Source organism: Gadus chalcogrammus, chromosome 4 (genome assembly GCF_026213295.1).
Source record: "Gadus chalcogrammus isolate NIFS_2021 chromosome 4, NIFS_Gcha_1.0, whole genome shotgun sequence".
Lineage (NCBI taxonomy): Eukaryota > Metazoa > Chordata > Actinopteri > Gadiformes > Gadidae > Gadus > Gadus chalcogrammus.
Window position 1 is genome coordinate 19616237 of NC_079415.1, and position 11655 is coordinate 19627891.

Here is an 11655-nt window from a genome sequence, read left to right on the forward strand (position 1 = left end):
TATCTCCTATTTATATTTGGTTTAGCTACATTGGAACTTCATCACCTTTTCCACACTGCATGGCCAGCTCTGCTCAGTCCATGAAGTTAACTTTAAGAGTATGAGGTATGAACAAATGAATCATCAACTTCAGCCTCATCAGACTTGACAGCAAGTCTGGTTAAAGACCATGAGTAGGGGGCACTGGATAGAGCCATCAAGGCTCAGTTCCGGCAGACACTCGGGTTTGATTTGCGTCTGTAGTCGATTACTCGAGTACTCCTCGTTACAAATGAACTCGGTTGGTGGACAGGCAAACTCGAGTTTGCATATACACGCACTAACAAAGTTTTCTGAAGCAAATGTATACATTTTCTGTGCGGCGCCACTAACGCATGCCGTGGGCACAAAGCAAATGAAATGTATCAAATTTCTGTGTGGCGTGTGCCGTTCCGTGTGCAGGCACGCCAGAATTCAAAAAGTTAAGAGATGGCGGTTAAAGCAATGTGCAGCGAAGAATTGAAATACTTTAAAGAAATAGGAGATCATAAGGTGAAATGTAAAATATGCCAAGCGAAATCGAGCTACCAGAGTACTTCAAGTACTATGTGGCAACATATTCTCCTGAAACACAACGGTGAGCTCGGGAAAGCAGACCCGCAGCAACCAAGTGTGTCGGCTATTTTCACCGCCGCAAGACGCAGCTATAATCCCGGCCGTGTAGAGAAGATCAAAACGCGGAGTATTTCCATAGTCCATTTGCTGCCGTTTTATTTGCCGCTTTAAATTATTTGCAATGGTTATGCTACTTGTTTAGTTTTGTTTTTTTGTAAACCGTTACAGGCCTTGGTTCGACGTGATTTAAATTGTGAGACGCATATTTATTTTTGTAAGGAAAATGCGTTTTGAACGTTTGCAAAAATAAATAATGAATACTCTGATAACTCTGACTGTTTTGATGGAGAATAAGCATTACATGTTTGGTTGGTAATATTGCCGTTCATCATTAGGCCTATTCCTGCTGCAGATGCATTCTAAAAATAGATTTGATTAAACGAGTACTCGATTGATCCTCGAGGAATTCCTTCGATCACTCGAGTTTGGAATTTACTACTCGTGCCCATCCCTATTCTGTAGTCATTTGCTGCATGTCATCCTCTCTCTCTCTATCACATACCTTACTGTCTAGTTCTCACTGTATCCATCATGAATACATACCTGGTATACAACATAATACACCATTATTTTGCAGGGGAGAAAAGGACCAAAAAGTAGTATGGTATGTAAGTGGCCATTGTTTTGAACCAGTGTGTGTGTGTCTGTGTGTGTGTGCATGTGCTCGTGCGTGTGTGTGCATGGACCATTCCGTAATCGACTCCATTGGTGATGGTGTGGCGCCGCTGCTCTTCTCGGCTCCGCTGATGTCGCATTGAGCCGGCCCTTAATCCTTTCGCTGATTCGCTCCGAGATCTCTGGAGCCCTGCCTCAACAGCACCTGCATGGACCAGAACAGGGGCTCGACGTTAACTCATCTTTATGGACACTGCCATCAAGGTTGGGCTTAGTTGCAAGGAATGTCTGCTTTGTCAAACAACTGCAATCACATAACAAGACATCAGCAATCACAACTACTGCTATCATTTGGTCGATGCACACACACGCACGAGCACATGCACACACACACAGACACACACACACTGGTTCAAAACAATGGCCACCTACATACCATACTACTTTTTGGTCCTTTTCTCCCCTGCAAAATAATGGTGTATTGTGTTGTATACCAGGTATGTATTCATGATGGATACAGTGAGAACTAGACAGTTCAACAAAAGAGGGTTGGATACATGTCTTTGCTGAACTGTGCCCTGTACTACGAACCTCGATTAGTGGGTTAGCGAGGTATGTTGCGCTCAAAGCCTGGGTTAACTGGGACACGAAAGTCAATCTCTTTTAGTGTCGCTGTATCACCATAGTGACTTATGCTGTCAACCAAACCTGATCGGGAGCAGGTTATCAGCTAAGTCTATCGGGTTAGATCGGCGTGCGCAGTTTCCTGGCCCCCCTTTGACAATGGGGTCACCATTACTGGGTGTTCCTGTGTACCTCGGAGCCGAATCGTGCAAGGGTCTCTCCGAGGATTTTTCGGGACAGATTCGATCCCTTCGCATTGCCTGAGAATATTCTCTATGAGACATGCAGGTTCTCATCAGAGATTATTCGCTATTTGATCATCCTAGTTGGACCTTATGTAGGCAATTCTACTGTTGCGCAGTGTGTCTCCGTGAGAGAGTGGTAGATTGGAGGTAGCGTGTCAGTCTTGAATTTCTGTGTACAGGGTTCGTCTCCCAACTCTTATGTCATATGGAAAACGTATACACTAAAGGTTATGGAATTATATTTTTGTGTTTATTTCAAACTTGAACCCAAGTTCTCAAGGCCGTGCTGGCACCACATCTATTGGGGTAAAAGGCATGATAATTGACCAGCGTGATTTGAACCCCGATCGCTGGCGTTCGGGTCTTATAGTAATCCACTACGCCACCGCCACTACCTCTCAGCGGTCGAAAACATATGCTATATATTTCTTACATAGGGTGTATTTAAAGTGAATTCCCTAAATTATAGAATAAGGCACACTGTAAAAACGAAAACTCAAAATTGTTGGTCTCATTATGATTTCTGAGTAAAATGAATATAAAACATTAAGTATTCATGTACAACTGTGCAATGCAATTTAGTCCAACCAACAATGTTGAGTTTTGGGTCAAGAGTTGGGCTCACTGTAGTCTCTTTGTTAGCAAGACACACGGGTTTAAGTCAGACTCTGTCTGAGGCTGGGCCAACTACGGTGCGCATGCGCATTTCGACACTACCCCCCGGGGAGTCTGGGTATTCGTGATGCCGGTTGGGAAAAAGGGGTTTATTGCCTTTTGTCAATTTGTTTCTGTTAGGTTAAGTTGGGTTAAGGTTAAGTTGGGTTTGGGGTCTTTATTGTTTGTGTGTTGTTTATTGTGCGTAGTGTTGCCGCCACCGTTACCGAGACTTGCATGTCCGTTGGTTGGGTGTGCGGTGCGCTGTGTGTTGCGGATGTGTGTTAAATAATGGCAGCTCTCGGGATCGTGCGGTGTATGAGGCACGAGAGTTGCGTCACCGTTTAACCTGGGCTCCCGTCTCGTGCAGAACAAGTTTGACCATAATATCAAACTTGTTCTGCTCTTTGGTTTGCTGCATTTAGACAGCGATTCTCTGCTGCTGAACTAGCTACATGTTGCTTGTTATATTGCTGTCTGGCATTCAGAAATGTAAAATGGAAGTTTCAAATTATTAATTTTAATAAAGTGAACTTAAAACTCGTTTTGCATTCTTTGAAATGTTTTTTTTTTTAAATAATATTAACCTTAATTTGAAATATTAAAGGTCCCATGACATGAAAATCTCACTTTGTGAGGTTTTCTAACATAAATATGAGTTCCCCTAGCCTGCCTATGGCCAGTGGCTAAAACTTGTGTTTGGTGTAAAACTAGCACTAGCTGTTCTGCTCGCCTTTGAAAAAACGGAGGCTCAAGCGCGCTGATTTGGAATGTCTGTATTCATGACGTCATCAGGAATCTCAGCTCCTCCCCTTACTCTGCCTGGCCCGCCCAGAGACGTTGGCCCGCCAATGAGACTCGACCGTGCGAGCGCCACATGTGTGTGTGTGAATACACACACTGTAACGCAAGTGTTTCTTGTCGGTTCTTTGACGTGTCTTGTATTTCCACAACGAGACTGTCGTGGGGGTTATCTGAGCCATGGTTGAGAAGGAATTGGGGGAAAGGAACTTTGGTTTGACTCGCTGAAGTACATGAACTGCGACATGCCGCCGGTTGCCGCGAGGCACCATTGCCCGGCAGCGGGCAGCCGGCAGCAGGCAGCGCGCGGTTCAGTCAACTTCAGGATGATGTGAAAGTGGAAGAACCAGAGACGTCGCAGAACCCGACAAAGTCGTTTGTGATTCATAATATCGTCTGGAGGCGCACACAATATGTTATATGATATAGATATGTATGTATTATATGATATTATTTAGATATAGAGCTCCAGGACTGTAACGCAAGTGTTGTACACTTCCTTGTTATTTGGATAACCGTTCTGCTGTTGGTGTGATGGCGCATAACACGTCGGACTCTCGTCTCTGGTATTTCTACAACGAGACTCGTATTGGGGGTTATCTCAGCCAAGGTTGAGAATGAATTGGGGGGAAGGAACTTTGGCTTTGACTCCCTCAAGAACATGAACCACGACAAGGAGGAGAAAGGGATCTTTGCCGGGCAGCGCTTATGCACCTCCGCCTCCGGCGGTGGTCCCTCAGCGGGGCTCAAGCGGGAGACATTCGCCGCCAACAATCCCTTTCTCCTCCACTCTGCGTTACAGTGTGTGTATTCACATTGATGTGGACGTTGAAGAACCAGGAACGTCGGAGAACCCAACGCGGTCGTTTGAGATTCATAATATCGGCTCACACAGCTTTTGGCCGTGATAATATATTATATGATATAGATATCTGTGTAGGCTATATGATAATATTTAGATATAGAGCTCCAGGACTCCCGTGTGTTCTAGAATATTTACAGAACACGGCTAAAGGCTGTGTGCGCCTCGCCATTGCGATACATCCACTGTAAACAGAGCGCATGGTACCGTGGCTGCAAGCTGCTCAGGGCCACACCCCCACCCTCCTCCTTGACACGCCCACCGAAACAGCGCATTTGGGCGAAGCTCAATGTGCGACTGGCTCGGAGTGGCTGTAACTCTGCACCACGGCTAAATTTCGGGAACGTCTTTGAATACTGTGTTAGTTGCCCACTAATACCTATATTAAAGAATACATAAAATAGCATGTCATGGGACCTTTAAGTTAACACCCCTGACTTATTTTTTTGAGTTTGTAAAATATAAAAATCTTAGTTGGTATAACTCTAACTTTCAAGTTTGTCTAAAGAAGAAAATCACGTTTTTGATGGGCTCAAAACTCAAAAATGTATTGCAGTAAGTTGCCTTGCAATTTTGAGTTTGCCCAACTTTTTATTTTTTACAGTGCAGGCTGAACGTTGCTTATGCATTTTGAAATCATCATCACTCTATTGGGATTAATGGCGAACAATTCTGCATTTGGCCTAGTTATTTTATAGACAATATGAAGAATCTTTTCACTTATACGTACACTATCTGCAGTTTTTGGCCAGGACGCCTCCCTATCCTTATTATCTGCAACTGTGTTGCCCCTAGCATTTATATGATTTTTTAACTCCTCGTAGGAGTTTATTATGACTATCTGTTCCTCTTGAGTGAAATAGACTGCTCTTGATCTATCCAGTTTGTAAAGGTGAGTAAAATTACGCAATAAATTCCCCTTTCACGTGAACACGCATTGAACCTAAAGTGGAAAACATAGCTCGATTAATAGAATCCTAAGTGAGCGTCGTAGTACCATTTAACTATTGCGAGTTGCGTCTCCGTCGATCCAGGCTTTCCCAAGAAAGCCTGGGTATGTTCAGCAAGCAGTGGCGTCTTTGCATTAGGGGCCAGTGGGGCACGGCCCCAGCAGAGAACGCTGCCGTGCAGGGCACGATTATACTTTTCTTTTTCAAAAATGTCATTGAGCATAAGTTAATAATATATTAATTGTTAATAATTAATTACATGTCCGCAGTTTTAATTTGATTAACGCAATTGTTGTAGTGTAGTAGTTGTGTGTGAAATAGTTCGTTGCTCCGTCTCGTCTGTTCTGCTCGGTGGGGCCCAGCCGAGATGGCCCTGTCTGCTGCAGTGTAGAAAACTGGTGCTGTTGCGCGAGCAAGCGCGTGCGCAGCGCCCACTTCTGTTTCGGCGGTGGGGCCAGAAGTTTAGGGCCCCAAAGCTCTTCTCATTGGCTGATTTGTAGAAAGGGCGGGGTTTACGGCGGGGGCCGATCAGATCTTGCTGGCTAGCTAACGTAGTTACTGTTACAGTTACAGTTACTGTTACAGTAAATAACAACAAATGGACGTTTCATTCATTAAATGATGAATCGTGTTGAGTATCTGTCTCATGTGAGATTTAGCATTTGAACAGAAGTTGGAGATAAAACGTTTGGGACCACATCGCCCGACGGATTTAATCATTATTCAAGAGGGAAAGGACAAGAATAGATCGTTCAACCAGGAGTGGTTCAAGCGGAAAAAAATGCTTGTGTTTCACCTCAGCCACACAAAGGAGACCAGACAGCACTGTCCTTAAAGCACAGGTAATTACCATCTTAGCCCAAACTTACTTAAATTTTCACCCAGGATTATCCAGGTCTGAAAAGGCAACCACTCTATCAGGCTAGATTCATTGTTAATTGTACAGTATGGTGGCCTGCAAACTTAATACAACTTAAACCATACTTCTTCTTTTTTTGGTATATTGTGAGTGGTGGCTTTGTATATTGATTGCTGTGTAAAGGGTGTGCGGCGTTGTGTTTTTATTGTTGCCACGTTGTTGTTTTCTTGAGTTTTGATATTGTGAGATCTTGAACGCTGCCATTCGGTGGTGCTATTGCTATAATAGCCTAATAAATGTCGTCAGATTCGCGTTTGAGTGATGGCATTATTCAGCTGCAATTTTGGTCCCCTCTTTCACTTGCTACTGTTTTTGTTATGATGGTAGTAATATGTGGTATTTCTGGATTGCGTTATAATATTTTCCTGCATGGGCCCCACCAGAGTTTCCAAACCAAAATCGCCACTGTCAGCGAGGTTCGTATACCCCACAGGTAGGGTTAGGTCTTATGCTTTCACAAAAGCAAACAACTAAGTATTTTTGGGTCAACCAGAATCTACATTTGGAGAATTAATTAATCATATTTTTTAGAGCTTCATATGAACGTTAAAAGAGAAGTTACCAGTTAGGAGCAGGATGTTTTCGTTGTTGTTGATGTTGTTATATTGTTTTAACCTCAGCATGTTATGGGTATTGTCATCCACTAGAGAGAGCCATGTTATAGAGCAAGTAGAGAAATATTGGACAAGAGCAGATAATACGCCATAACTACGGTATATAAAATACCCAACTTAGTATTATATAATTAACATTCTTGTGGTTGTTTTCAACCTAACCTGTTAATGTGAACCCCAAGGAGGGTCATTCATTATGTAGCTATACATATGTTCAATCCTTCAAGAAAGGATATTGACTTTGACTTAGCCAGCATGGGCTATGTCCCATTCCAAAGAACTCTTCCGTCTTTTCAGACAATCTCTGACATGTGCAAATATGAACAGAATTATGACAATTTTACCCTGGTGCCAACATCACTGCCTGGTAGGGATTCTGTAAGTTATATATGATGCATTCTATTCAGCTATGAGAATTTTGCTGTGTTATTTATGCATGTTATGCAGCAAAGGTTTGAATGACCCATGGATTATTATTATCATCATTAAAAAAAATGTTGTTTTAATACATCAGCAAAAATGATGCCCAACCCGATCAACCCAAATCGTTGTTTTACTAGCAAACCCTCCCCCTAACCCACACACGACATCCACAACAATCCAGCCCAGAACCAGTTGTACAACTGACCTTTCACCCTACATTGGAATTTCATAGCGCAAAAAGAAGAGGGGAGAGAAGGGGAACGGAGCAAGGCATTGGGGGGAAACTGGCATATTATGGCCAGGAGAGGGAGACTCTGGGGAAGGATTGGCAAGGTTTCACCTCTCGGGTCCTTACGATAGTCTGGGCATGAATGCTGTCATCTGGCCTCATCCAATGGTCAGGGTTCATGACGACGATGACAGCACTGTCTGTCTGTCTGTGTTTCTGTCTGTGAGGACTCTCTTTCTCTCGGCCTGTCTTTCTCTCTCTGTCTAACTTTTTCCTGAGTCCAATAGATGCAAGTATCCAAGGCTTGTTGGGCATTTGAAAGAACAAGCAAAAGAGAGGGAGAGAGGGAGAGAGGGAGGGAGGGATACAGGCAAAAGAGAGAGAGAGTCGTAGAGAGACAGAGACAGAAAGCGAGCAAGAAATAGGGAGAAACAGAGAAAGTCGGAGAGTGCCAGAAAAAGGGAGAGCAAGAAAGAGAGAGACAAAAGTCTCTCTCTGTCTGTCTGTCTGTCTTTCTGTCTGTGTGTGTGTGTGTCTTTATGTGTGCCATTGTGCGATGGGAAAAATAGAGAAAGAGACAGAAACAAGAAGAAAGTAAACAACACTTCTGCTGTATAAACAGTGTAATTTAAATCTACGTCCATCAAGAGAACAAAGATGAACTCTACCTTCATCTCTCTGACTCTCCTACAAGAGCCTTCAGGTGGTCTAGACCTCATGTGTTGGGTCAGGGTCAGCCATAAATCCAGGAATCACTCCTCATCAGAGAGTAACTGAGATCTACCTCTTCCACTGTACATCCCAGTTTAGCTCAAAGATAATATAAATGCATGTTCACATTGATGTACTATTGCATTATTTAACGTATGTTTTTTTTTGTTTGCTGCAGATCTGTATTGATGCATGCATTGAATGAGATAATATGTTTGGTATTGTAACAGTGCATAGATAGGCTTACAACACACACACACACACACACACACACACACACACACACACACACACACACACACACACACACACACACACACACACACACACACACACACACACACACACACACACACACACACATTAACACATAGCATCTGAGAAGACTTTTATGAGATACTCACACGTCGTAGATCTTAGGAACTGTGAAGATTCCAGCGCAAGCAAATCAATGGCCCGGACACGACCTGGCTGAAGACCTTGCTTCCCGATATATTGCACGGGTACAACAGAGACCCGCTCCAAACACCTTCCGGACCTTTCGCACCCCGCGTCGTACCTCGCTGTCCCGCAGGAAGGGTACCTCCTCCCGTCCTCCGGCCGGACCAGGTCGTGCAGCGGGGTCGCTCGGGGCTTCTGTTGCGTATTTGCCACATTGCTCGGCCCCAGAGGCCGAGGTTTGTTATCAATTCGCGTGCCGACATTGCACGTAGAATGCGAGGCGGATTTTGTCAGTGGAGGGGGCAAATGATGGTTTGGATACGGCTTTGCGGTCTGGAGAGCCGCCTCTGCCTTAAAGTGATCATTATTATTGTCGGGGTTGAGCATTGAATAGCGCAGGCCAGCTACGAACCTCTGGAAGGTGAGGCAGCCATGTGGTGGAGCCGCCCGCCGCAAGCACTCCAGCACCCCGCCGGGCAGGTCCTGTGTGTCTGCGCCCTGCCATCGGCCCTCTATCTCTGATATATGGACAAAACCTCTCCTTCCGTCATCTAAAATATCAAAGAGTGTCCTAAGGCTGAGGAGGAAGGCTTTCGGTAAGCTATCGGTTGAATAGTCACTTTCTTTAGGTTGCATTCTGACACTTTTAAAACTGCCAGACCGGCCCTGAAAACCTGTTTTTCTTGCACAGATTCTCCCATTAGTTGTAGATTGATTGTTCAGTTTACAGTCATCGGTAGGTATCAGAGCCATTTATGGGTATAGGTTACTTTCACCGAGTGACATTAAACCTATAGCATGGATTCAGGTCCGAGGCGCCGTGTTCGCTTGTTATAATCGGATACGGTAACTTGCTTTTCCAATGTAATCGAGGTCTTTCCGTAAAAATTATGCCACAGAGTTGTAAACAATAAAATAAATATTTCCGTAAGAACTAAACCTCTTTCATGTCGCTCGCAATACCTTTTGCATCACCGCCCTTCAAACGTCTGTGTCTGTCTGCCAAGGCGTCCGCCTATTGGTCAGGTGAGGGAGAGACGCGCTCCTATTGGTCACGGTGAGGGAGAGACTCGCTCCGATTGGTCCAAGAAGTTTGAGTTGCGCTTATTATTGCAAACGGGACGTTTTCATATCTGATTTTTGATTCATATCCGATTTCTTGTATTTGACAACTTCAAATACTATCATTATATATATTATCAGTATTCTATTATAACCCTACTTTATTTTGGGATTGGTTTGATAGTATTTTGACTTCACAGCTCTAAAGCACATCAAATAGTGCTTATTAACTGTGTCATGATTATACAAGTCACTTAGAGATAATCGCATCAGGGCGCGGCGTAGGCCTACGGTTTTCTACTGATTATCGAATGTGTGTTATCAATGTGCTTTCTTGAATGAACAACCAATCGTGATATGGTATAATAATACAATTATAAACATGAGTAATAGCTTACGAAGATCCTTCACATACAACCTATACATACATACACTCAATTACGCTACACTATTGTTGCCATCTTTCAGCCCTTGCACGGGGGCAACAAACAAATGTGGAGAGAAGGAGTTGGTGGCATTGTTTTTAAATAATTGCATTGACCGCAGAAAGAGTTCTGTTTGTGGGAGAGGAAGGGATAGAGAAAGGCCAACTCTTTGTCCCATGGCCTCATCGTGTCCCTTTCGATTATTAAGCAGAGAGGGTCAGACTACCTCTCTCATCCAACTCTGCATTCTGCTGGCACACAAAGCTACTAAACACACACACACGCACACACACACACACACACACACACACACACACACACACACACACACACACACACACACACACACACACACACACACACACACACACACACACACACACACACATAATATGATCCCATGAACACACACGCACACACACACACACACACATTTGTGGTCTCTCTCTCTCAAACACACACACAAACACACATATGTATACACACACATGCAGAAGCATGAACAAACACACTCTCCATCTCTTTCTCACTCACAAACACAAATGCACACACACACAAACACACATGCATACACACACACTCTCTCTCTCTCCCCTCTCACACACTCTTTCTTAAACAAACATGCAAACACACACAAACAGCAGTGTTATTGTTATTGCAATCTCTTATTCGATCAGAATCGCGGCAATTAGACCATAACAATTGAGTATTAGTGACATTAAATATGGAAAGATATGACAGGCGGAAGCCATTGGATAGGCTATTGTTACGTATTTTAAGAATCTAAGCTACCCACACATAGACCCATGAAGCAGGACCAAATATATAAGCCGTAAATACTATACATAGCCACAAGGGGAGCAAGACCTTATTGGAGGCTGCTCCAGCCACAGATGGCAGCGCCTTTTAAATATATGAAGAAGCCGAAGCCATTACGGCACCCCGGCCACGCCCACTAGGCCACGCCCACTTGGCGGTCTCTACCTGAGGACCGGAGGTGAATAGTGGCCAGAGATTTTCAGCGACACCCGCGAAGGGTCACGGGCCTCTGCCCGTGGCCCATAGTAGCCAGAGTTATTATCTCTCACACGTGTTCTACACGATTCCTAGAATTCCCTCCGTATAGCTTCACTTACCATGCCGAAACATGCCGACGACTTTATAATAAATGAAGTGAGTTCAAAGCAACCCGGGATTGGACAACTTTCTTCGAGAATATGCAACACTACTTAAATTCAGGTTAGGGTTTAAGCCAAGTGGAATATTCTTTTGAGCAATCAATGATAGTGAAACTCCATTAGGGAGAACACAAATAGGACATTTTAGTTCTGTTCGGATGGATTGTTTTAGCAAAGAGATAGATATTTTGTTCATAATGAAGCCCTGGTTTAATATGGTCCATGTCCCCAATTATGGCAGGGTTGCC

The 11655-nt window shown here is 43.9% G+C and overlaps 1 protein-coding gene across 1 annotated transcript in view; it reads right to left on the reverse strand.

Moving 5' to 3' along the window:
• sapcd2 (suppressor APC domain containing 2) overlaps positions 1 to 9723 on the reverse strand; it is a 24153-nt gene extending 14430 nt beyond the window's left edge. The window contains exons 1-2 of the mRNA XM_056588883.1: positions 8706 to 9723; positions 1341 to 1474 (exon numbers count right to left, since the gene is read on the reverse strand). Coding sequence (XP_056444858.1) covers positions 1341 to 1474; positions 8706 to 9495 — 924 coding nt within the window. The 5' untranslated portion in view covers positions 9496 to 9723. The remainder of the gene's footprint in view (positions 1 to 1340; positions 1475 to 8705) is intronic.
• Positions 9724 to 11655: the final 1932 nt, after the last annotated feature.